The 27,095-nt window shown below is 39.5% G+C and overlaps 4 protein-coding genes across 5 annotated transcripts; 2 read left to right on the top strand and 2 right to left on the bottom strand.

The window, feature by feature from the left end:
- The first annotated feature begins 232 nt into the window (after positions 1 to 232).
- LOC132617641 (uncharacterized) lies at positions 233 to 4,387 on the top strand. The gene is made up of 3 exons (XM_060332690.1): positions 233 to 1,868; positions 2,380 to 2,910; positions 3,002 to 4,387. The coding sequence occupies exons 1-3, from the start codon at positions 1,077 to 1,079 to the stop codon at positions 3,113 to 3,115; spliced, it is 1,437 nt and encodes a 478-aa protein (XP_060188673.1). The 5' UTR covers positions 233 to 1,076; the 3' UTR covers positions 3,116 to 4,387.
- A 9,227-nt stretch (positions 4,388 to 13,614) lies between these two features.
- On the top strand, positions 13,615 to 14,939 carry LOC132620305 (uclacyanin 1-like). Its single transcript, XM_060334974.1, has 2 exons — positions 13,615 to 13,853; positions 14,146 to 14,939. Exons 1-2 carry the CDS (start codon positions 13,688 to 13,690, stop codon positions 14,829 to 14,831), a joined length of 852 nt encoding a protein of 283 aa, XP_060190957.1. The 5' UTR covers positions 13,615 to 13,687; the 3' UTR covers positions 14,832 to 14,939.
- A 1,105-nt stretch (positions 14,940 to 16,044) lies between these two features.
- On the bottom strand, positions 16,045 to 21,336 carry LOC132619095 (transcription factor ILR3-like). 2 transcript variants are annotated; one of them, XM_060334060.1, is made up of 6 exons: positions 21,218 to 21,336; positions 20,656 to 20,865; positions 19,640 to 19,702; positions 16,981 to 17,058; positions 16,736 to 16,898; positions 16,045 to 16,566 (listed from the first exon to the last, which is right to left on the bottom strand). In XM_060334060.1, the coding sequence occupies exons 2-6, from the start codon at positions 20,814 to 20,816 to the stop codon at positions 16,297 to 16,299; spliced, it is 735 nt and encodes a 244-aa protein (XP_060190043.1). In that variant the 5' UTR covers positions 20,817 to 20,865; positions 21,218 to 21,336; the 3' UTR covers positions 16,045 to 16,296. The 2 variants fall into 2 exon arrangements, with proteins under 2 accessions (XP_060190043.1, XP_060190042.1); XM_060334059.1 differs by lacking the exon at positions 21,218 to 21,336 and having other exon boundaries at positions 20,656 to 21,184.
- A 4,622-nt stretch (positions 21,337 to 25,958) lies between these two features.
- Positions 25,959 to 26,369, bottom strand: LOC132619505 (pollen-specific leucine-rich repeat extensin-like protein 3). The gene has a single exon (XM_060334393.1). It carries the CDS (start codon positions 26,367 to 26,369, stop codon positions 25,959 to 25,961), a length of 411 nt encoding a protein of 136 aa, XP_060190376.1.
- Between the last annotated feature and the right edge of the window lie 726 nt (positions 26,370 to 27,095).

The raw sequence follows: 27,095 nt of genomic DNA, 5'->3' as shown, positions 1-27,095 counted from the left end.
GAGTACAGTTAGAACTTAGAAGTTGTAATTTAAACATACCATGACATTTTTATGATTATAATGACATGTCATTACAGGATAAGTTTAAATATAAGAAGGTAACTATTTTGGAATAAATTGAAAAGGAAGGAGTGTCATATAAAATGGAACAGATTGACTAACGGCGAAAAAGATTCACCGCATATATTCTCTCCGCCACAACTAAAAAATGTATGACATTTGTTGTTCTTTTTAGTATTCAATTTAAATTAACAAGTAATTTTAGTTAATTAATAGTATATTTTCTCACATGTTATTAACAAAAATCTGAGAAAATTAACCTTTTAATACCTCTTTACTTTTTCTTTTGCAAAAAAAAAAAAAAAAAAAAAATCTACTTAATACAATGCCGTGCATGTCATTGTAAAAAAGGGTAAACATCAACCTGTAAGTTAGAAAAAATCACTTTCAACTTTATTGCAACGATTAATGAAAGAAAAATCAATGACAAGCCTAACATATTCAAAATTAAATTAAATTAAATTTGGTGAAATATGAATGCAGAATTTTTTCCTATGTTAAATCCCCAAAACTTCTACCTGTACAGAGTTTGGCAACCAAGCTCTCTTTCCGTGTTTTTATTTTCAGTCATGATCTTTCTGTTTTTCAATTGCTATAATGGCACCATACTAAATTAACACATGTCACGCAGCTTTTCTTAGTTTTCATTTTCCTATGCATTGACTTTGTTAATTTCTTTTCTTTGAATGTGAGAAAACTCTTTCTGTTTTCTCCATTTCACGTCAACATTATTGACTCAGTTCCATCACATGAAGACCTTTGAATGGAGTCCCCCTAAGATTAATAAAGAAAGATGGCGTTACATACTCAAAAAGTAACCTACTTTTCCAAAAGTAGTAACCTTTCATTTTCATAAGTTTTCTTAATCCCAATGTGAAGATGTAACCGATTTTCTAAGGCAAATTTAATTAAAAAGTTGTCAGATTTCTCTAAAAGGGGTTGTTGTAGCTAGCTCTACCAATAACACTGAATTCCTGTAAACCCCTTATTCCATTTTCTTTCATACATTCTCAAATATGCAATTTTTTCTGGTTCCCAGCAAGACACAATATTCCTCCAATATTAGTATAAAAAATCTCATTATAGTACTATCTTGTTTTGGTTGCATGATTTATCTTGTTTGTTCCATTTATCTTGCTCCTAATAACACAAGCCATTTCCATACCTCAGTTTCATTACAGGATGATAATTTATCATCCCAAACCAATCTTGATCATATTGTTTTTGGGATTGCATCAAATGAGCTATCTTGGTCCAAAAGAAAAGAATATGTTAAGCTCTGGTGGCAGCCTAATATGATGAGGGGTTGTGTGTTTCTTGAAAAGATGCCACCTTCTTCATCCAATGGCACAAAGGATGAGTCTTTGCCTCCAATTTGCATATCTGGGGATACTTCTAATTTCAGATATACTTATAAAGGTGGGACTCCTTCAGCTATTCGCGTGGCACGTGTCGTCTCGGAGACTGTGGCACTAAATCATTCTAATGTCAGGTGGTTTGTGTTTGGTGATGATGACACAATTTTCTTCCCTGAAAATTTGGTGAAGACACTTTCTAAATATGATCATGGCCTTTGGTACTACATTGGGACAAATTCAGAAAGCTTTACGCAGAACAAGTTTTTCTCCTATGAAATGGCTTTTGGTGGAGCTGGTTTTGCTATAAGTTATCCTTTGGCTAATGTTTTGGCTAGAGTCTTTGATTCATGCATAGAAAGATACCCTCATTTATATGGAAGTGATGGTAGAGTTCATGCATGTTTAGCAGAGCTTGGTGTTGGCTTAACACGCGAGCCCGGGTTTCATCAGGTACCTTTTTCACTTGGCTGAATATATCGGCAGCCCTTAAACTTGTAAATAAATTTCATTTAGACACTCGAACTACGGTCTGTTTCAATTTAGCACCTGAATGCGTGATAAAGTGTTTCTTTTAGACACTTTCGAGTTTCAGCTCATAGTTGAAAAAAATTCTACATGTTTTCGCAAGTGCCGATTACGGTTTAATGAGGTATAATTAAAGGAGGTGACGTATTTTAAGTGATTAACTTATCTTCATAATCGCTTAAAAACACGCACAAAAGATTTTTTCAAAATTTGAGTTGGAAGCGTGTAATAGGAACTTTATCATATGTTCAGGTGCTCAACCAGAACATGTCGTAGTTCAAGTGTCTAAATAAAATTTATTGGCAAATTTAAGGGGTTGTCGATGTATTTTAAGTTTTCACTTACCTTTTGAATTTCTTGTAAACTTCCTTTGGGCTATTGTGAATTTTTCATTTCTGACTTTCTTGTTCTGTTTCTGGCGAAATTGAAATACTAGATGGATTTTCATGGAAATGTGTTTGGACTATTGGCTGCACATCCTAATAGACCTTTGGTATCTATGCATCATATGGAGGCAATTGATCCTATATTCCCAACTATGACAACAGTGAAGGCTCTGGAACACTTGTACAATGCTGCAAACTTCGATCCGCATCGCATTTTGCAGCAAACAGTATGCTACGATCGTTGGTTTTCTTGGACAGTGTCAGTGTCTTGGGGATATGCTGTTCAAGTGTTCGACAAGCACGTGCCTTTACCAAATGTTGAGCGTGTTGAAGAGAGCTACGCTCCCTGGAAAAGGAGTCATACGGGTGGTTTATACGACTTTGATTCGAGGAAATATGAATCTGATCCATGCCGAAGGCAGCTTGTTTATTTCCTGGACAGAATTTCTTCTGAAACCAATAGAACTAAGGCTATTTACAAGAGAAAGACATCTGAGGAATGCAAATTCAACATGTCTTCGCCTAGAAGACTAGAAGAAATCAGAGTGTTATCAAGCAAGTTAGTCCTTGAAAAGCAACAGGTATCTTGAGATTCTTAATCTCTAAATTCTGTTAATTATAAAATTGTCTAGTATCTAATTTTTGGATCTTTTGGTCTAATTTCATATCCAGTTGCTAGCTCCAAGAAGGCATTGCTGTGATGTGTTAACTTCTACATGGGGCAATGTCATGGAAATAGGGATAAGAGAATGCAAGGAAGATGAACTAATTTACTTGCTGCATTAGTACAATATATTATTAGAGACATTCCACAAGCATAGCTACCACCATTTGATGGCCTTGCTTGATCCGATCGCGCAATCTCCATTTTGATGATTCATTGCTCCTGGAAGAAAAAAGAATTTGTGGATAAGGAAGTCTAACACCAAGCCTAGGAAAATGCCAACAGTATTTTCATGGCAGAGTCATTTGTTTCGTGAGAACTAAGTTCAATGAGCAAAGAGGATTCAGAGCCAGGCATAATGGGGGAAGCTTTTTGGTTTGAAAAATCATTTTTGTACGTTTGTACTTGGATTAGATGTATACCTCAGGAAACTAGACACATTAACAAATTAGCAACATACAGAAAAAACTTTGAGACTTGTGAGTTAGCCCCAAAACAAAAAAAAAGTCACAATTTTGTCTGAAACTTGTTCAGGATTTTCTTTTTTGATGTCTTAAGGAATTTTGACCTTTTCTCTTGCATGCCATTACGCCCATTTTGCCGTAAATGAAGCAACAATCTGAGACTTATTATGGACTTTTTTGAGCTATGACCTTTTGCTATTTTTTTTTTGGGTACATCGGTAAAAACTAAACAAAGTGCTTAAAAAATTTCATAAGCTATATTGCTTAGACCTGCGAGGAGTAGAAACTCCATTGCCTTGATCGCATCTTCACCTCATGTCAATATGATTAAAAAAAACATTTTAATATATTGGTCAAAGTTTATATAGTATGAATCTCGAAAGTGAAAAGTATCACATAAATTGAGACAGAGGGAGTAACATTTAGGTCTGAAAACAATATTTAACCGGTTCACTTTTTTAATGAATGAGATTTCCCCTCTCGACCTGGAAGGTTAGGGAAACTGCTATATGTCCCTCTACCTAGTCCGGATGAGCATGGACTAATTTTAAAAGCTCTTGCCAGTAAGAAACCTATAGATACTAGTGTCGACTTGATGAGAATTGGAAGAGATGATGCTTGTAAAAGTTTAAGTGGAGCTGACCTATCAGCACTGATGAATGAAGCTGCAATTGCTGCACTTGTAGATAAATTGATAGCAGCAGATACAAGTCCTCGTGACACATCGTGGACTATGAAGGAGTCGCATTTCAAACAGGCTATGGAGAAAATTACTCCATCTGTATCCGACAACGACAAGCAAATAGAATACTACCAGCAGTTAATCAAAACCTTCAGAGCATCGTGAAGCTAAAGCACGACAGCCTTGCTAGTTGTTGCTGAGTTACAAATATATATAGGATATCTCCATTTAGTCTTTGACAAGGTGCAGCTGCAAATTTCTACTTAGCAGTTTGCAAATAACGTAAACATTTGAACATGTAAAGTTTATATTACACCCTATGGTAGGTTGCATTAATGTTATAGAAATGTTACTATTAGTTAGTATTTGTAAGCACACACTTCGATTGCGATTCTTAATCAAGAAAAGTAGCACATAGTTGCAGCAGATTCGTTTTTTTCTTTTTGGTTCTCACCCGGTATCTGGTACCCACATTGGAGCCCAACTATATCCGTATTCGCGCCGCGTAGGCCCATTCAGGAGAAGTGCTCCTTACCAAGGATTTTTCCATACCTAGGGCTCGAACCCGAGACCTCTGGTTAAGGGAGGAGCAGCTCCATCCGCTGCACCACATCCTTTGGAGGTAGCAGATTCGGTTAATTTGCTGGCAATGGTGATTGAGATCCTTGAAGAAAGTTGATGGTATTTTCTTCTAGACTATCTATGGAACTTCTTCTAAAGAAGATGCTTAGTTATATCAGGAGAAGGAAAGAGAAAGCATGGTATTAGAAGCTCCTGGCAAATGTCTGCTCGTAACCCAACAGATAAATACATTACATAGTCCGGGGATCAATGACTTTGGCACCGGATGTTCCCAAACTGGGGCCTATCGGGTAAATTCATAATACGCGAACTTGCTTCTATACATCTGTTTCTAGCTACTTTGGAAACAGAAAAAAAGATCATGCTGTATACCTCTTTGATTGTAAAACTGCCAAGGTAGATCACTACAAAGAACATAATGTCATGGGTGGCTTTACCGCCATGCCCAATGACCCCTTGGTCGCACCTCATGGCCCCAGTGTCATGGACGACCCCGTGGTCTCGGTCGCACCAAGCGACAAGAACGCCTATGCCAATGTCGCCCCATCGTTTGCTCATAACCGAGCCCACCAGCCAGCAGTGCCCAAAGCGCCCATCAGCAAGCAGCGCCCTCAACGCTTGCCTGCAGTCAGCGCCCTTGTGCCCATGCCAGGCAGCCCGCGCGCAGTGCCCGACCTTCTGCGCCCCAGCGCGCCCGATGCCAGCGCCTGCGCGCGCACGACAGTGCCAGTGCCCCAGCGACCGCGCACGACAGCCTGCGCCCACGCGCACCTGACCGTGCTCGCACCCCGGTGCGCACGGCAGTGCCACGATCCGAAGATGCTGTAATGGACCTGCTCTAGTTTAGGTCACTTTTGATGTAAATATAGAGTAGTTTACTTCCTGTTCTTGTATTATGATTCTCTAGCTTTTTTATGTCTACTCCTGTAACTTGGGTTGTTTTTTTTAAAGCATTATTAGGGGGGATATAGTCGGTGAAATAAAAAAGCATTCAAATCTTCTGCAAAGGTGTTATCTCCCCCTCGAACACCCCAGCTCTCTTGTAATCAATTCTCTGTTAATACAAGCAAGCATTTTCGTTTTCAATTCTCTCATTGCAATTGTTGACGACATGGTTTTCCTACACGGCACTGACAGTCTAGTCTAGCGTGTAGAGGGGACCTCAGGTTGGCGGATAGTGATCACACGGAAGTCGGATTACTTAGCCTTACGTCGCCCTTCTAAACATCTCAAGAAGGCGCCGCGTAACAGTTGGTATCAGAGCCAAGTTTTGGATTAGCTAGCAAACGAAGGAAAAAGTATTGACGGGTTTTGTCACCAGCCATGGTGAGGACTCAAGGGAACGTATTACGGACCTCGAAGCAGCTGTCGAGGGACTGAGACAGCTAAATGATATTGTGCCCGCTCTGAGGGCCAGTATGGTTGAAAGGATGGATGACCTGGACCGTAAGACAACGACGGCTAGCAACGACATCGTGAACATGAGTCGTGATTTTGAGGGAACACGACTGATTGTGGAGGAGTTGCGACAAGGAAGGACTGAGGATGCAGCTAACATAGCTGCAATGCAACAAACTATTGATCAGTTGACGGGCCAGCTTAATATCTTTCAAGCGGCCCTAAATGGAGTACTCCGAGGAGGAGGAAATCAAGGTGGGGCCGCTGGGAATCATGCGCCTGCGCCCCAGAAAATCAAGATACCGGAGCCAAAGGCCTACCACGGTGCTCGAAATGCCAAGGAAGTTGAAAAGTTCATTTTTGACGTTGAACAATACTTTGAGGCCGTGGGGGGAGTTGGAGGAACCAAAGAAGGTAGCAACTGCTACCATGTATTTGCAAGGTGATGCTAAGCTTTGGTGGCGGGTAAAGTTTGAAGCCATCAGGGCCGGGGAAGAGAATCTAACGACATGGGAGGAACTAAAGGCGGCTATCCGCTTGCAATTCTTTCCAGAAAATGTCGAGTACAATGCGCGCAGGAAGCTCAGGGAGCTGCGCCAGACCAAGTCAGTTAGGGATTATGTGCGTGAGTATTCCGCACTCATGCTGAGTATTCGGGACATGAGTGAGAAAGACAAGCTTTTCACGTTCATGGAAGGACTGAAGCCTTATGCCCGCGCAGAGCTGCAAAGGCAACGGGTGGACACAGTGACAAGGGCCATGCAAGTTGCTGAGTGCCTTGTCGACTATCAGGTGGAGCCTCGAAAGGACAAGCCACAACAACCTCCTAGGGGAGGGAATATAAGAGGAGGCCAACACAACAACTATAACAACAACAATAGGGGTGGCCCTAGTAGAAGTGGGGGAGACCAAGGGTCTAACCAATCTAGGGCCTCCTCGTCTGGCAGTGTGAGTGTTGCGTCTCCAAACAAAAATCGTGGGAAAATGCCCTATGTTCCAAAGGGCGGATGTTTTGAGTGCGGTGGACCGCACATGAGGGCTGATTGTCCTCAGGTTAGAAAGTTGAATGCTGCCCAGCAGAGCCAGGCAGAGGAGGAAATCGAAGAAATAGAGGAAATGGAGGAACCCATGGGTGCCTTCACTCAATTTCTCAATGCCATATGTCAGGAAGAGGGCGAGTCTAGTGCCAGCCTTCGCAAGAAGAAAGATCCTACTCCTGCTGCCACAAAGAAGGCCCCAAAAGAGAAACTGCAGCGCTACGTTAGCAAAAGCAAAACTTTGATATTCGTTGATATGCGAGTGAATGGTAAGCCCGTTAGGGCCATGGTGGACACAGGTGCTACCCACAACTATCTAGCTTCCACTGAGGTGGAGTATTTTGGTCTTGTTGTGGAGAAAGGCCGGGGTCGCGTCAAAGCAATCAACTCTCCAGCCATACCAGTTGGGGGAGCGTCAAAGGGAGTGTCGTTCAAGTTGAGTTCTCTAGAGGGAAAGATGAATATGTCCATTGTCATCATGGACGACTTCAAGCTGATACTGGGATTGGAATTCATGAGGGAAAATTATGTCATCCCATTTCCATTTGCGGATGCACTGTTGGTGTTGGGAATAAATGGGGCCAAGACTTGCCTCATCCCTGCGCTACCAGGAAAGATGAAGGACGGGAACATCTCAGCATTTCAACTGAACAAGGGGGTCAAGAGACAAGAGCACACGTTCTTGGCTACCTTGTGTATTGAGGATATGGAGCGTTCTTCTGGCCCTATGCCTATGGTCGTGAAGAAGCTCCTGAAGGAGTTCGAAGACGTGATGCCACTGGAGCTGCCAAAAAGCTTGCCGCCAAGGAGGAATGTGGATCATGAGATCGAGCTGGTGCCGGGTGCGAAGCCACCTGCTCATGCACCTTACAGAATGTCACAACCCGAGCTCACCGAGCTTCGGAGGCAATTGACGGAAATGTTGGATGCGGGGATTATAGTGCCATCAAAATCTCCGTATGGGTCACCAGTGTTGTTCCAAAAGAAGCATGATGGTACCTTAAGGCTCTGTGTTGATTATCGAGCCCTAAACAAGATCACGGTGAAGAACAAGTACCCTATCCCGCTGATGGCGGATCTATTTGACAGGTTGGGTAGTGCAACGGTGTTTACAAAAATTGATCTTAAGACAGGGTATTGGCAAGTGAGGATTGCCGAGCGTGATGAACAGAAAACGACCTGCATGACACGATATGGGTCGTTTGACTTCTTGGTCATGCCATTTGGCTTGACGAATGCTCCTGCCACGTTTTGCACTCTGATGAACCAGGTATTCCGCGAATATATCGACGAATTTGTGGTGGTCTACCTGGATGACATTGTAATCTATAGCAAGACATTGGCGGAACATCTTGGGCACCTGCGGAAGGTGTTGACTCGGCTAAGGGAGCACGAATTATATGTGAAGCTGTCTAAGTGCTCCTTTGCCCAGAAACAGATTGACTTTCTTGGTCACGTCATTGAAGAGGGGCGGATCAAGATGGACCAGCAGAAAATTCAGGCGATTGCGGACTGGCCGCCGCCGCCGCCCAAGGATATTCATGGCTTGAGGTCATTCCTTGGTTTGTGCAATTTCTACCGCAGGTTCGTGAAAGGTTACTCGCTCATTGCTGTGCCGTTGACAGAACTTTTGAAGAAGGTCACGCCGTGGGATTGGTCTCCCAGGCGCCAGGAGGCCTTTGATTTGCTGAAGAGGGCTATGTCTAGTAGCCAAGTCCTGGCCCTTCCTGATATGGCCAGGCCTTTTGAAGTATAGACTGATGCCTCAGACTTCGCCTTGGGTGGGGTGTTGTTGCAAGATGGGCACCCGGTTGCTTATGAGAGCCGGAAACTAAAGGATGCAGAGCGTCGCTATGCTGCCCATGAGAAAGAGCTATTGGCTGTCGTCCATTGTCTACGCCTTTGGAGGCACTACTTGTTGGGGACCCCGTTCGTTGTGAAGACGGACAACACGGCTGTCAGTCATTTCATGACCCAGCCAAAGCTGAACGGGCGACAGGCCAGATGGCAGGAACTTCTCGCAGAGTTCAACTTTAACTTGGAGTACAAAAGCGGGAAGACTAACCAGGTTGCTGATGCGCTGAGTCGAAGGGCTGACTTAGCGTCGGTGTGTTTACTCGCCGCCCTTAGGGGAAGCGAAGTTTCCACACCCATAAAAGATCTAATAAGGGAGTGGCTCCCTAAGGACCCTGCTGCTCAACATTTGATTAGCCTCGCAGAGCAGGGAGAAACTCGCCAGTTTTATATGGAAGATGGGTTTCTCAGAGTCAAAGGGAACCGTCTTTATGTGCCTAAGGGAGGTGACTTGCGGAGGACCCTTCTGAAGGAATGCCACGATACTCTTTGGGCAGGCCATCCGGGAGAGGAAAGGACCATGGCGCTATTGCGTCGTGCATATTATTGGCCCCAGATGGCAGATGATGTCGCTCAGTATGTGAGGACTTGCTTAGTGTGTCAGAAAGACAAGTCCGATCGCTTGACCCAGGCGGGTCTGCTGCAGCCTCTAGCTGTCCCAACGAGGCCTTGGGAAAGTGTCTCGCTAGATTTCATCACTGGCTTGCCCAAGGTCGGAGATCTGACCACCATTCTGGTTGTGGTGGATCGGTTTTCCAAATATGCTACTTTCATTGCGGCCCCTAAATATGTTTCAGCAGAAGAGACGGCTCGACTCTTCTTTGCCTACATTGTTAAATATTGGGGTCTGCCCAGGGATATTGTTAGTGATCGCGATTCTCGCTTCACTAGCAACTTTTGGACCCAGCTCTTCAAGTGCATGGGTTCCAAGTTGAGCCACAGTTCGAGTTTTCATCCCCAATCTGACGGCCAGACGGAACGGTTCAATGGCATGCTGGAGGACTATCTTCGGCACTTTGTGACTGGTTCTCAGAGGAATTGGGTGAAGCTCTTGGATGCTGCTCAGTTGTGTTTCAACGCCCAAAAGAGCTCGAGTACCAACAAGAGCGCTTTTGAAATTGTGACCGGGCAGCAACCACTCCTCCCACACACTGTTGATGCCCCAAATGTGTCTAAATCTCCTAGAGCTGCTAGCTTCTCTAAGGAATGGAAGCAGAACCTAGAGATAGTGCGGAGCTACCTTGAAAAGGCCCAGAAGCGGATGAAGAAACATGCTGATCAAAATCGCCGTTTCGTGGAGTATCATGTTGGTGACAAAGTGATGGTGAAAATCCCAAAGCGGTACCTATTTGCAGGGACTAGCGATCCTCGCCTGTTGCAAAAATATATTGGACCTTTGTCCATTGTGAAACGCATTGGGGAAGTGGCTTACCGTATTGATGTCCCAGCTTGGTGGAAGATCCATCCAGTTTTCCATGTTAGCCTATTGAAACCTTTTCAGGAAGACAAAGATGATCCCTCAAGGAGCCAGCTCACAATACCCGGTATTCGAGCAAACAAATCATCTGGCAAAAGAGCAGTAGAAGCCATACTTGATGATCGGGTGATTCATGCATCACGGAAAGACCACCAGGAGTTCTTGGTGAAATGGATAGGATGCGATGCTGAGGAGAACACATGGGAAAGGGTGAAAGACTTGAAGGCCTTCCAGGATTTGATTGATGATTATCTTGCACAGAAGGCTTCGAGGACGTCGCCAAATCAGGTGGGGGAGAATGTCATGGGTGGCTTTACCGCCATGCCCAATGACCCCTTGGTCGCACCCCATGGCCCCAGTGTCATAGACGACCCCGTGGTCTCGGTCGCACCAAGCGACAAGAACGCCTATGCCAATGTCGCCCCATCGTTTGCTCATAACCGAGCCCACCAGCCGGCAGTACCCAAAGCGCCCATCAGCAAGCAGCGCCCTCAACGCTTGCCTGCAGTCAGCGCCCCTGTGCCCATGCCAGGAAGCCCGCGCGCAGTGCCCGACCTTCTGCGCCCCAGCGCGCCCGATGCCAGCGCCTGCGCGCGCACGACAGTGCCAGTGCCCCAGCGCCCGCGCACGACAGCTTGCGCCCACGCTCGCCCGACTGTGCCGTGCCCGCACCCCGGTGCGCACGGCAGTGCCATGATCCGAAGATGCTGTAATGAACCTGCTCTAGTTTAGGTCACTTTTGATGTAAATATAGAGTAGTTTACTTCATGTTCTTGTATTATGATTCTCTAGCTTTTTTATGTCTACTCCTGTAACTTGGGTTATTTTTTTTAAAGCATTATTAGGGGGGATATAGTCGGTGAAATCAAAAAGCATTCAAATCTTCTGCAAAGGTGTTCTCTCCCCCTCGAACACCCCAGCTCTCTTGTAATCAATTCTCTGTTAATACAAGCAAGCATTTTTGTTTTCAATTCTCTCATTGCAATTGTTGACGACACGGTTTTCCTACACGGCACTGACAGTCTAGTCTAGCGTGTAGAGGGGACCTCAGGTTGGCGGATAGTGATCACACGGAAGTCGGATTACTTAACCTTACGTCGCCCTTCTAAACATCTCAAGAAGGCGCCGCGTAACAAGATAGATGGTGGGTATTATTACGGCTTAAGAAGCTAACCATCCTTCATCAAACCTATCACTACATAACTTGGGAGTGCGAATTGGTACGGCCAAATATATATTTGGGAAAAGTTTCCAAGGAAAAGTAGAAAAACATCCATCCAAATGAGATTGACACTAGCTAGGGGGAAGAACACAGATAGGTGATTTCAGGAGCCCATTTAAGGCATAGCCAAAATTTCTAAACTATTGCAAATGTAGTCACTTTAACAATTTCATATGTGCGAGCCTGAAGTTTGGCTTGCCAAAATCTAACTTCAAATAATTTGAAAGCAAACAAACTTCCAAAGTTTTTATATGTAAGTTGAGTAGGTTATTGACAAGGAAAAATTGAGAGACTGATACAATGCATGAAATTCAGGCATCTCATGGAGTGGATCTCCATCTAAAAAAGCATATTAGGATTGTGTCAAATCAGTTTTGACAAATATGAAGTTGCATACATGCTAGCCTGTAAAAGTTTTTCATCTTCGTATAGTCTTCTATCAAGTCCTAAGGTTACTATTACAGAAGAAGATGGATTGCATGTCTATTATTTTTCAAAAAAGGATTGTTTGGTATGTTTCTTTTGTATAAAATTGTCGACCAACATGCTTTCTGCTATAAAATATGAAAGTTAATAGAAGTCTAAACAAGCATAACAACAATGAAGATCCTTAACTAGCACAGATGCAAAAAACTTAACAAAAATGATTATGCCTTAAAAGACGACGTGCAAAATAGGCTTACACTACAAAATTAACCGAGATTTACGTGCTTTCTAATTGTTCTTCTCATAAAAAACTACAACTTGTTCTTTCTCTAAGTATAATTCTTTTAAGATTTGATTAGCTAGTTGACCATTGTGAATTGACTTGGCCTGATCAACATCCAGCTATCACGTTTGAGAGAGAGAGAGAGAGAGAGGGGAATTCCATATGAATTTAAAATTTTGAGCATCTCCATTAACTAGTGTAAAATTATAAATAGCAAGTATGGAGGTGGAACGTGCATCCAGTTATATGACAGGCTAAAAAATTATTGCTCCAAAATTATTCTCTTTTTAGTTTTTTAATCATTGTTTATGAAATGAGATTATCATAGTGGTGGCTTATAATTTACTATATGATTACTTGATTAGATCACCTCCTCCAGGATTAAGAATAAGCCTTCTCTTTAGGCATGCTCTCCATGTCTCGTTGTTTCTTTATCAACAAACATATATCAACCATAGAAAACGACCATATGAACTCAATAGTTAAAACAATTGGAATAATTTCCTTAATTTTCATTAATATTTCTTAATTTTTCGCGCAGGGTAGGAGAAAATTCACACAAAAGCATATTCAAAAAATAAAATAAAGTTTGTAACAGCAGTGGAAGGATTATTCTAAATTTTCATTGAGAGTTGCTTCTTTGAGCTTTTAGGGAAAAATAACAGATAAAACGAAAGAAACTTTGTGCATTTTCTCAGAGAAAGCAACAAACTTAAAGTACACTACATTTATAAGGGGCTATCCTGAAAAATATGCAGATAAAATTCGAAGAAGAGTTTTAAGTTATGTATACAGATAGCGTCACGATTTCTTATACCATCAGTATAATTGACATGTTACTTATTAAAGTAACCAATCAATGCTTATTTAAATGAAATTACCTGCAACTTTTCTTGCATAGAACTTAAACTCTTCAAAGAAAACAGGAAATAAATTTTGCTGAATGAATTGTGCTCCACCATTTAGCATGTTCTTGGGTTAATATTTGACTACCTCGGAGCAGCATTCAAGCAAAACCCAAAAGAAAAAATAATTAAAACTGGAAGGGGCCTCTTTTTTAAGGAACAAGCTGTCAGTGCCTCTTGATATTAAAATAATACCTTCTCCTTATTCAACGTTGTTTTGTCTTGCTCTATAATAGAGTTGCATTAAATAGCTAGATCTTGCAAGAGCCCAGACACAACTCTAAGATAGTACTCCAATACATAATTAGCTAATTTGGCAGCAGTTAATACAGCCAAATTAGCTAATTCCCTGCTGATTGAAGTTATGGCGATGATAAGAATATTGATGAGCTTGGCTGCCATAGCCATGCTGCTTGGCTGTGTCATGGCTACAGATTACACAGTGGGAGGTCCTAATGGTGGATGGGACCAAACTAGTGACCTTCAAGCATGGGCTGCATCAAAAACCTTCTTCGTCGGAGATAATCTAAGTAAGCCAACTAGAAAACGATCTTTTTAGCACTTGAAAAATGGATAATTAGGATCCTCTCTTTCATAAGAACAATGTTTCTCATATTGTTGAGTTGGCACAAAATAATGAGAAGCCTTTGTCGAGTCTTAAAGTCTCACTTCTAAACTCAAAACTGGCATTTTGAGCTAAGGCAGATGTTTCTGCTGATCTTGACTTTGCAAGTTGTTGGCTTCTATCTTTCCCTATGGAGTTTGATACTTTTCTCATTTGATGTTCGAACTAATGCATTTTTTTGTGTGTTTTCTCGACAGTTTTTGCATATGCTCCAAGCCATTCTGTTCTTGAAGTCACAAAGGCCGCTTTCGACTCCTGCGAGATAACATCTGCAGTTGCAATTTATACTGGAGGCATGACAACCATCACTCTAGCTTCTGTGGGCAAGAGATACTTCATATGTGGAACTGGTGGACATTGTACCGTAGGAGGAATGAAACTCGAAATTAACACGTCTCCCAAGACTTCTCCACCCCCACCAGCCAAACCGGCTACTCCACCTACAACAACACCCAAAGCTCCACCACCATCAACCCCCACAACTCCACCACCATCAACTCCCTCAAGTCCACCACCATCGAGTCCCACAACTCCACCAGCATCAGCCCCTTCTACCGCCCCAGTTGCTTCCCCTCCCACTTCATCACCATCTCCCAAGTCTTCATCAGCACCCTCACCAAAACACTCACATAAAATATCCCCTGCGATGTCACCTTCCAAGTCCTCGCATGCTCACAGCCCTGCCATGCCTCCTGCTGGCGTTCCAACACCCCCGACTGTTGAGGCCCCCGGATTGCCTCCTTCTGTTGAGTCTGTGGGATTACCCCCTTCTGATTCTCCTGCACCTACACAATCTGCCCCATCATCAGCTGATAAAATCAGTGTCGTTGCTGGTTCTACAGTGGGATTTGGCTTTGTTGTTATGCTGATGTTCCTTCTTTAAGCCTTCAAATAATATTTTGAGAATGTTGTCATTTTTCATTTTATGTTGATTCAATTCTATTTTGTACCTGATTATCCTCAGTCCTGTTTGTTTGTTCAACATTCCATCTTATGCACGTGCAAATTATTGACAGAGATATAATGGACTTCAACATTGAGATTTTCTACCTAAAGCATTTCCATAGAATTCTTTCAGCTATGGATACTTTCTTGATTTAGTAGAATCAGTAGAGGCAATAAATATTGGGTTTTACACAACCTATGCAGATGCCTGACAAAGGTTTACAGAAATTAACTGTAAAATGTCCCCAATATATTGCTTGTAACAGCGCAAACAGACTGAAAATACGTGCTTCATCGAGTTTAGAATCCTCCAACAACAACAACAACATACCCAGTGTAATCCCACAGTGGGGTCTGGTGAGGGTAGGATGTATGCAGCCTTACCCCTATCTTTGGGGGGTAGAGGGGTTGTTTCCGGTAGATCCTCGGCTCAAAAGAAAAGTAAGACAAAACATGAGTTTCTGAAGCAGGGTTAGAGAACAATATGACAACAAAATAGCAAGATACACGGCAAATCAAACAACATATAGTAATGCACATTGAAGAACAAGAAAAATACACGATTACTAAATAATACTACTAATAAGGAGAAGAGGAAAGTGCGACAACACTAGGCTATCCATAAACCTTCTACCTTAATCTGTGACCTCCATACCTTCCTATCTTTTTTGAAACTGGTAAGTTGAAGTTGTGTCATGTCCTGTCTAATCACCTTGCCCCAGTTCTTCTTCAATCCACCTCTACCTCTCCTAACTCTTGATACAGTCAACCTTTCACACCTCCTTACTGTCATCTGCCCACCTCCTAGTCACATGCCCAAACCATCTCAGTCTCGCTTCCCTCATCTTGTCTGCCATGGAGGCCGAGTTTAGAACCCCTAGATGTGAATTATTGGAACCACATAAATCGAACAGAGGTTGACCTCCTAATAAGCATAACAGAGCAAACAAAGTGTAATCTAGTACAAGCACCAGGGCATGAAAAAGAAAACATAAAATAAAATCCTAGAGCAAGGAAAAGAATTCTGGTAGTGATTGTGGAAGTAACCAAAATGACCTCCTCAAGCAAAACAATCAAAGTCTTCAGAGTCAATCCAGAAGACTAGAGAATATACTACAGATTGCAGAAGCATGCTTAGCTAAAACAGCCTATAATGTGCATAAAACCAAGTTTAATTATTTCAGAAGGAATCCCATCTAGGGAATTATAATACATAACTGTTTTTCGGGTGAGTATATACCCGTCATATACACGATTTAGCAAACCATCATGATTGATCCATCCATCAAAGCTAGACAAATAAATACAACCAGCAAATTGTCTCAGTTCCCTGTCGCCTTTAACAAGCACAGGAGCAACAAAAATAATGAAGCTCCAGTAGCAAGTCACCTGGAAAATCCAGCTTAAGCAACTGGAGGACGGAGCACATGATCTTGAGATGTGTCAACAACAGCAGGTTGCATAAATTGCCACATAGCAACACTGGGATAACCAATGAAAGGCATCAATTTGTTGCCTGCAGCGACTTGTCCTTGCGCAGTAAATGCACCTCCCATGGCAGAAGGATGGGTGAAAAAACCTGGTTTTGAAGCTAAGCTTTTAACCTGCTGCTCCAAATTCTCCTTTTCCTCCTTTAGCCTTTGCTTTTCATCACGGAGCTCATTCTTCTCTGCCTGAATAGACATAAGTTTTTCTACTATAAGTGCCTGAACAGAGAGCTAAAGAAAGAATCCCATTCACCCGCCCTCATTTCTATTACCAGAATCAAGAAATATGAAAACTAGCTTGGATGACAGTAGAGAGTTAAAATGACATTCAGTAGCGCTAGAATTAAAACTACACCTTAAGTTCTCTTATCTTCTCTTGCAGCTCCTCATTTGACTCCTTCAGCTTCTGGGTTTCAGTTCGCAGCTCAATCACCATCCTTTGAGCATCACTCAGAATTGCAACTTTCTCAGTTTTTGGTGGCCTTCCAGGATTGAGGACAGAACTCAATTCAAGGAACCTGGATGATGTCAGTTTGGATGTGAGAATTCATAAGGAAGCGAATATGCCACAAGAAAGAGGTCTAGAGGGAGAGATCATGCCTCTCATTCAGTCTGTCCCTCCGCAATTTTTCTCGGCATGCCTTAGATCTCGGGGAGCTGCAATATTCACTTTTTAACCTGTACATACAGTTAATTAGATATATAAGCAAAGAAATGTATGATGCCAGTTCAAATGGCATTGTTCTTTGCATAGAAAATGCTATCCGAAACAACTGGTTTCAAAGAAACTTTTCCTTTTCTATTTCATTTTCTTGGGGAGGGCTATTAGCAACTCACTTTAATGGTCAACCTTTTAAAGGATATTTCCTTGGAACTAGTGTCACCAGACAAGGATATAAACAAGGACGGCTATCAAGAGCACTGCCATTCCCAATAGGAATCCTATGAAAAACTTATGTGCTACACAACTCTGGATTTAAGGCAATTATGTTCAGGTCATCCAAACGGCCACTACAAGGCTTGTGGTCAACCATCTATATAGCATTAGTTAGTTTCATGCAGCTTTAGTTTCATGCAGCTTTATAGAAGCTGAGGAAGTAGCTCAGTAGCTTGTTTAAACTCTACGTACCTGCAACTATTTCTTCCCTATTCCTACTCCTAGTGTAGTTTACATAACTCTTCTTTCCCAAGTAATTCATTCTTTCTTCTAAGTTTACCAAAATACCACACTCAGACCCCAAGTATTGAACAAAAATACTGAATTCTTATGTGAATTTGCCACCTTGTATCACGGAATTCTGAAATGTGATGTCTAGGTTGGTATAACTTTTCACGCCATTGATGCCTGTCTAGCTATTATTTTGAATTGTTGAGTGGAACTATTGAAATTTTGATTTCAAAATTGAAATATGGTCTTCTTATCACAAAATCCTTTTCTTCTGGATTTTCAACTTGTGCTTGGTAGAAGAGAAGCAACTCGAGGAGGTCACATATTTAACTCCAAACAAGCAATAATGCACCAGGCATCCCCTCATCTATTCTAAATTGATGGGATGCTTGAGCAAATATTAACTTCTGTGAACATGTGATTTAAATAAATTCCCGTTGGTACATATAAATCTTTGTGGTTACTCAAATGAAATTAAACCCGTTTTCTCTTCTCTCTTCTACATTTTAACAACTTCAGGTGAGCAAGGTATTTGTCATTAGAAAAGTGAAATTTCATTAATTTCTCATTTTGATTGTCTACATAGGTATCAAAGGACAAGACTGCAACCAAGAACCTCACAACGAAAATATTGTTACTTTCTCAAAAAAAGAACCTCACAAGGAAACTAGGCTTCCCGAGTATTTCAGTTACTGAACTCAGGCATGAATATCAGGTACTGCGACATATATCAGATCCAATATATCAGGAAATTGTTCTGCTGATTAAACTACAACCAACCTCACTAGGATAATAGGTTTCTCAAGTAATCAACAAACTTCTATCAGTGAAATACAACCATAAAATTTTGAATGATTGGGAGGAAGAGTCTTTAACTCTAGCAGTGTGAGCTTGCTCATATTGCCGGTCTCAAGCCAATATCAAGGCAGGAGGGTTGCGGTTGGCCGGCAGCTAGCATAAAACTAGCCAATTCATGAATCCTCACCACACATATATCGTCAGAACATGCTTAACTAGGCATGTGTTAGATCAACACCCGAATGTGATGAAAAATAGGCTAGGGTTCTTTCACATCGTCGCAAGAATGTGACGGTGTATGAGATAGGTTCTCACATCATGGATGGATAAGGGTAAAGAAGTTAGTCACGCCACATAAGCACCCAGATGAAGTGTAAATAGGAAAAGGTCCCCAACTCATGGATGAGTAAGAGTGAAGAAGTTAGTCTGTCCACATCAGTGCTCCGATGTTGTGCAAAATAGGAAATGATTGCCACATGAATTAATGAGGATAAAGAAGCTAGTACAAGAGAGTCAGATTCGGGTAGGTAACTAGAATAAAGGCTATTTGACGGGAAATTGATGGAATTAAAATTGAGGATATTTGATATTGCATGCCCACAGGAAACTAAATGGACAGGGCAAAGCAAAAGGCTAGAGAGATAGGCAACAGGGATAATAAATTATGGTTCTGTGGGATAGATAAAAATAGGATAGAGGTCGACACTATTCTAGAAGCAGGAGTTAAGGACAAGGTTGTAGAGGTAAAGCAAGTTTAGGATAGGATTATCTCATTAAGTCTTGTATCCAAAAATGAAACAATCTATATCAATAGTGCCTAGACGCGGAAACAAAAACTAAAATTTTGGAAGATATGATCACCATGGTTCAAGATATTCCAGGCGACCAACAAATCTTTATTTATTTTGAGATCTAAATGGTCATGCAGGTAAAGATAGCAACAGTTTTGACCAAATATATGGGGGATATTGTTATGGTACCAGGAATAATGAAGGAAAGGCTATTCTAGACTTTGCCTTAGCTTATGATATGGTTGTAGCTAACACATTTTTGAAAAGAGAGAATCTAAAATGACTACATTTAAGAGTGGAGCAACCATAGTCAAATAGACTTTCTCCATACTAGAACATAGGATCTAAACAGATCCAGATCGCATAAGAAACTGCAAAACGCATATATAATTGGCACGGGGCCCTTCATTTTGAACATAGGATATAAACAGATCCAGATCTCTAAAAGAAGAAGAATGAACCTCACAAATCGTGCTAAAAAAGAAATGGAAAGTTCACTTACCGCTTTCTTGAGCTTGCCTCCTTACTGACTTCTGAATCCTCAAATGTGTAATCTGTTTCTGCACTGAAAGAGATAGGTGACCATCAGAATATGGAGATAGTAAAAGCAAAAGAACAGCTTCAGTAAAATTCTGATCTCCCGCCACTTTGTGTCATTCTTTTGGGACACCAGACATGTATGTACCCATAAGATTAGACATGAATATTTCTGTTACTTACAATATCCTTGGTGGAAAAGCTGATGGTTCAAAATCAACAACAACAACATACACAGTGTAATCCCAGAAGTGGGGTCTGGGAAGGGTAGTGTTTACACAGACCTTACCCCTACCTCAGGAGTTATAGGAGGTTGTTCGCCATAGACCTGGGCCCAAGACAAAACATTGCAAAGCAGTTCGAGAAAAGAAATAACGAAAGTGAAGAAACCACGGCAAAATAGTTTAAAATCCTAATCAGTATATTCCCAGAACATAATATAAGTCCTTTTACAATCTGAACTAATGTAATCTAGAGAGAAAATCTATAACCTCACCATAAAGTAAGAGCCAATTTTCTTGTTCGAAAGTGACAACTTTTCAGGCTACAGGCTGGCCAAGTGACAATTCCTTTTTTGAAGTTACCTGCTACCCCGAAAAAAGACCATCTTTGACACTAGGTGTCAAACTTACCACAACCCTCCGCCTTCATCTCGATTACAACAAGTTATAATATGAAAAACTCAACCATCGTTGACACTAGGTGTCAAACTTACCACAACGTAACCCTCCTCCTTTATCTCAATTACAATAAGTTTTAATAAGCAAAACTCACATGCCTGAGTTATAAATTAGCATAGAGGGGTACGCATAATTCAACTAAATATCATCTAATTTTCCCGTACCCCAGTCTCTCTTACTTGAGCTAGTGATGCAGTAACAATTCCAATTCAAAGCAAAATCATAATAAGACAAACTGACAATAGCATAAAGAATTAAGCTTTCTCCTAAATACTTCAAGAAAATGGAAGAGCTGACCCACATGAGATTAGAGGAAGCATAGATTGTTTGAGCAGGCCAGCTGAAGTCAATACTCGCTGGAGACTGGAAATCAGCAACAGTAACGGAGGCAGCAGAAGTAATATCCGTCATCAACTCATAATCAAATAACCAATTTGGATTCCCACTCGAATCAATCTCCATGACTTAAAATTCTCTTCTTCACTTCCTTTCCTTTGCTACGCACACTACACTATAAACAACAAGTAATAGTAGTAGCAGTTGAAACAGCAACATCATATATAAAAAGAAAGTGTTTTTTTGTGGATATGGACGGGAGAGAATAACAAAATGCATTTCGTCATCAATGGATTTTTCTAACTTCTAAAAAGTAAACGCTAGTTTGGATGAACAGCCAGAAGCAGCACGCATTGTGCTGCTTTTACTTAACAAGTAGCTATCATTCATTTGTCATATTCATCAATCATCATTTTCATTGGACTATCCTACTATTTTTGCTGCAACTAGAGTGGAACTACTACTGTAAGCTTGTATTTGGAGTTACTCAGACGTCTTAATAATAAACCTAAACTGCAACTACCTACCTTAGATTTAATATTTAGGTACATATAGTATGTGAATTATAAATTTGCTCATAAAAGATAGGTGATCCGACTTATAAAACGTTGTGCGGAAGAAGTGGAGATGATCTTATATGGCCCAATAATTCGAATAAAAGAAAATATATTACAGATAAAGTTGAGTGATATTTTTATTTTTATATTAGTATAATGACTAAGCATCTGTCTTTTCATATTCTTTTCATTTACTTTTACATGTTCACTATACTAAAAATACATATCTAATTTTACTTGTCTAGGTTTTACCTATTTTACCCTTATTATCAAGTATTGCGTACTTATTTTAATGAGTGAGATGACTTATAATAATTAGGGATGATATAGTAAAATTATTATTTTATTTATTATTTCGTAAGGGATATATCAAGTCAAACATGGACCGAGGGAGTACCATAGAAAGTCACTTAACAATTTCTTGTAACAAGAAAATTGTTTAACTTTACTCAAAATCAATACAGATAAAAATTATGTCTACTGTTATCATTTATTTCCTCCTGAGTTTTTGTTACATTTTAGTAAAAAAGTTTAAGAATTTTAGTTGTAAAAAACAATCTAATGATACTTAGGTGAAATTGAAGTCCTTTCTTTATCGATCATGAGCTATAAAATTAAGAGAAAATTTCTAGTGGATCACGAATTTTTTTGGGAAGGACAACTGACCCATATTTTGACCTTTCCAGGCAGCATAAGGGGTGTTCATAGTTTTGATTTGGTCGGTTTCATCGAAATCAAAATTAAATTAATTATTTTTATTTTTAAATTTGATTTGGTTTGATTTTATAAGCATTTTTAGTTCTTTTTTCTTGAGACATGATATATCAGTTCATGATAATTATATGCTTTCATTAATCTAAATTCTACTCATATATATTTTCAAGCTTTGTCAAAGTTTAATTTTTAGAAAGAATAAATAAATGATTCCATACTTTTTCAATATAAATGTAAAATTCAATATGAAACCTATACAAAGATATGTTTCATTATTTTAAGAATTGTCAATAAAAATATGTCAAAGTCAGAAAAGATAAATAAACTTAATAAATATATTAGCTTCTGAAAATGAAAGAACAATGAGATTGAAGTATTTAAACAACACTTGCTAATTAAGCAATTGACCATACTTCACATAGTCATGTTTAAATATTATGTATAAAGCAAGGATCGCGAATATGTCTAAACTAATTTTTAAGAAAAAACATAAAAAGTTCTAAATTATTTATAAAAATATATAGGGATATAAAGACCCTCTTCTCTGGTTTAGCTTCATAACACTAGCTTTCTCTATACCACTAAAAGATGTAGTGCAGCGGATGGGGCTGCTCCTCCATTAATCAGAAGTCTCGAGTTCGAGCTTTGAGTATGGAAAAATCCTTGATAGGGAGTGTTTCCCCCCGAATGGGACCCTACGCCGCACGAATTTGGATATTGTCAGGCTTCAATACGGATATCGGACACCGGATGGGAAACAAAAAACCACTAACTTTCTTTGTAGTTTGCAATATAATGTTTTTATAACACTTTTTTAACATTTTTATCATTAATAAAATAATTATAGTCTTGCTTCTCTTTGATTTCCTTTAATTGGGTTCATTATTTTCGAGAAATTGAACGAGTAATTTCCAATACAGAGAGAAAAAGAAAGAAAATGAGAGACATAAGACAATCAGAAAAGACCAACGGCGTGAATGATAAAGTATTAGGAAATTTAGAGAAGAATCCAGGATTTTAAGAGGATGGATTCACCAAAGCTTTTAAGATAAGATATAAAATTTTATAGTGACACCATTTTGGCGAGCAAAAGATAATTAATTACATTTTTTTTATGAAGTAAGTTGTTTTATAATCACAACGGCATCAAAGAGATGCAGAATTAATTTCATAAGACGTGGGTAATTAGAAATAAAAAAACAAAAGTAATTAGATGTAATATAAAAAAAGGAAAACGTTTTTGCCTTTTGGGTAATTAGAAACTAAAGAAGAAAAAAGGTTTACAAATAATATAAAAAAGGAAAGTTAAAGGCTACTTTAGAAATAAAACAAAGAAACAAAAACTTGCAGCAAATCGAGTTCAATCCCCTGACCTTGAGGAATTAAACACAACCCCTAACCAGTGTTTCACGCGGTCTGGTTTGACCATGTGTTCCTTCAGTTAATATTAAATATATTTTCAGAATTATACACATAATATATCGAGTTTAGTCGAATGACCGGTTCACATGACCCAAGTTTTGTACATAAGTTCGCCTCTGAGGAAATTGCCATGGCAAAAAAAAAAAAAAAAAAAGGGAGAAGACTAAGTCGATACTTGCTAAGAATAATTCATTGTTTCAGCAAACATCAACACTTGTTAATGTAATTAAAGAAAACACTCATAAAATTAATAAATAAAAAGAGTGTAATATTATAAGGTCAAATTGGTCATGCTCATAATTATTTTCATTAATGATAAATAGGTTTAAACAATTGTTATAAAAAAACTAACATAAGTAAGGAAAATGTAATATAGTAAACTATAAGGAAAATTAGTTTTACGAAGCCAAATTGAAAAGGGATCTCGAAATTGTCCGCAATAAATATTTTTATATCTCGGCTTGGTTTGATTTTTTTTTCTAGTACAAAGACAAAACTAATACAAACCAATACATGTTGATTTTTCAGTCAGTTCAATTCAAATTTTTTTTTGGTTTGATTTTTTAGTTTTTCGTGAACACTCATATTTTTTAGGAAGGAATAACCCATCAGTTGGGACCAAAGTTCCATCTATAATATACATATAATTTTTCAGTCCTCCTTAGTTCTTAAGATAGTAGTAAAATTTGATTTACTTTACGTTTCAACAATGTGTAAATTAGGTTTTAAGTTCTATTTGTAGCTATTATATATCCGCACATAGCGAGAGTTTATTGCACCGGGCTATTTTTTTTTTTAGCTATTATATATAAGGATGAATATATTGATAGCCTCTTAAACTTGTTAATAAATTTTATTTAAATACTAGCTAGAATTGCGACTTGTTTTGATTGAGCAACTGAACACAAGATAAAGAGTTCCTATTAGACAGTTCGGGTTCATATTTTGGAAAAGTTTCTATGCATGTTCACGATCACAAGAGTCCATTACATAAATAAGTTAATGACATAAAATATGTCTTCTCTTTAATTATGCATATCAACATCATTTTGAACATGCATGAGATTTCACAGCCTTCTTGAGCCTAATGTCTATAATTAAAGGATTTGACATATTCTTAGTGGTTAATTACCTAATGGGCGCTTAGAATCCACGCAAAAGTTTTAACCTGCATCACGTGTGTGTATTTGGGGGGGGGGGGGGGGGGGGTTGGACACACGACTCGTTTGGTCCTGCTCCTAAAAGCATACCTAGAAAAACACATCCTCTATGGGTCATGTGTGGCACGTAAACCTTCTTTATCCGCAATTTTGTGGAAGGTTATAGGGTCTCATTTTGCATAATCTTGTACTAATAATTATGAGACGTTGAAAGTAAATAATTTTTATTATTATGTGCACAAATTTTACAAAGTAAAAATAGCAGGGGATAGTGATGAAACAAAATCTTCGAAATGCAAGAGCCTTGTGACAAGGAAAAAATTGATCCACCAAATAGAAGACAGTTTCATTGGATTCTCAACTTTGCTTTCAACTGTTTGTACTTGAATCCAATTAAAGGACCATCAACCAACGCATCCCATTTTGATTTTCCCCCTTGTTTTATTTCTTTCTGAATCATTTTTCTTTTTGGTCCAACATTTCTGTGGGAAATACATCCTCATCTTCCACCCTTTTATTATTATTTTTAATTTCTTGGAGTACAATTATCCATGAAGGCATGAACCATCTCATACATTACAATCCCTTTGCTCCTCTAATTAATTTGAGGATTAATCAGATTGACTTCTTCTTCTTCTTCTTTTAAATTATATATATATATATATATTATACTATTATTATTAGTCCAAAAAAAGATCATCCACACAAAATTACTAGAGTATAGAAATATAGTTCCCACGGAAGTTCCACTATCATTTTGTCAAGTCAAACCAATGAAGAAGAACCAAAGCTAAACCCAATTTCAATTTATAAAAACACAATAAAAATTGTCATGGCCAGGTCAGCCTGTGGGACTGAATCCCCCCAAATTCTCTCTTTTATAAGAAAAATGATAATCATAGTAAGAAAAATGTTCAATGTTCTTCAAGTCCCTCTATTCCTTTTCTTTTTTCTTTCCCAATGCAGGTATAGTGAGAGTTGAATCATGGCTCAGTAGAAAAATCAAGAATCAGACATGTTATAGATAGGGAGAGCCCAATCCAAAAGACTTGTCTGATCGATGGCAGAGCCTATAAAATTCATTAGCATTTCTTTCTTGACAATTGCCACATCATAATCGCAATTTGATCCGATACTAATGTTATATGTCCAATCCAAAAGACTACAGGTTGAAGAATTCATTTAAATCTATTAATATTTCTTTTTTTAACCGATGAGTGACAACTGACACATAACAATTAGATCCACGAGACTAAAATTGCAATGGAATTACATCAAAACTAACTGAAGGAAAAAATCTGCTCCCAAAATCAAGTAGCAGCTAGCGAGATGCCAATTTTTCTATACAAACACTAAAATGTCAATTGAAATTCACCTAAGGGCAAAAGGATCATAAGATCAGAAAAAAAAAAAAACTAAGAATGAAGTGGACCTGGCGTCACTGTCACGGGACTTGGAGGACTCAATGCTGGCGGCGGAGCTAATGTAACCGCAGGTGGCGGCAGTGGCGGCGGCGGCAATGAGACCACAGGCGGGGACAGTGGCGGTGGCGCTAAATTAGGCGTTTCAGGGCTAGGATTATCTGTAGGTATGGGTGGTGGGGGTGGGGGTAAATTAGGAATTGGTAATGGTGAGACTGGGTTATTACTGAAATTGGCAACTATGGGGCTTTCATACTGATTTTGGTTACAAGAATCATCGGAGCATTTGTTACTATTCTTCTGATTGCGATGTCTAAGTAATCCAAATCCCAAGATCAGACCAGTAACAATTAGAACTGTGACTATGAAGATGAAGATCTTCGTTGCTTTCCCCACATAGCACATCTTTTTTCTTTTTTTGCCTTTCACTTTTCTGGGTTGGCTCAGAAATTTGGCTAAGAAAATGATGAGTGACTGAGTAAGTGGTACACCTATTTTTTTGTGTATATATATATGAGCTAAGCTAGGCTGTTAGTAGTAGTAGTGTTTTCTCTTGTTTCTGTTTTTTGTATCTGTTGGCACTTGGCAGGTGAAAACAGAGAGGCTGTTCCTTTGGCTTTTTTCACTTTTTGTATGTTGTTATAGTAATCTTCTTTTTCTTTTCTTGTCATGGTTTTTTGGGAGTTGGGACTGATGTGGAATACATGTTTGTATGAGCACTTGGGATGCACCAAATGGGTAAGGATGGAGGAGAATATGGGAATTTTGAGCTGGATAACCTTGATATCAATTCATTCGAATCTAGTATTTTTATCGCAAACTATAAATTTATAAGTGCAAAGGGTAATTTTGAACTCAGATTTGATTGGATTGTGCGCGCTCAGGCCCTTCAAATCTCATATTTTTGGCTGAGTTTACCGTACGTCTGTCCCCTATGTTAACCAAAGCACATGACACTTCTCGTGAGTATACTAGATGCATTTCAGTTGATTCATCCACCCATAAAAAAATCATCAAAATTTCGATAAATACAATATTTGGACTTATGTTGTTGGGACCCTTTTAAGAGTGTCATCGATACTTGTCAAATCCTCTGAAAATGGTGCATTTTAAAAAGATTGGACTTGGGTG

This window comes from Lycium barbarum, chromosome 11, assembly GCF_019175385.1.
Source record: "Lycium barbarum isolate Lr01 chromosome 11, ASM1917538v2, whole genome shotgun sequence".
Taxonomy (NCBI): Eukaryota; Viridiplantae; Streptophyta; class Magnoliopsida; order Solanales; family Solanaceae; genus Lycium; species Lycium barbarum.
Note: the sequence above shows the minus strand (reverse complement) of the source record. Positions and strands in the feature narration are given on the sequence as shown.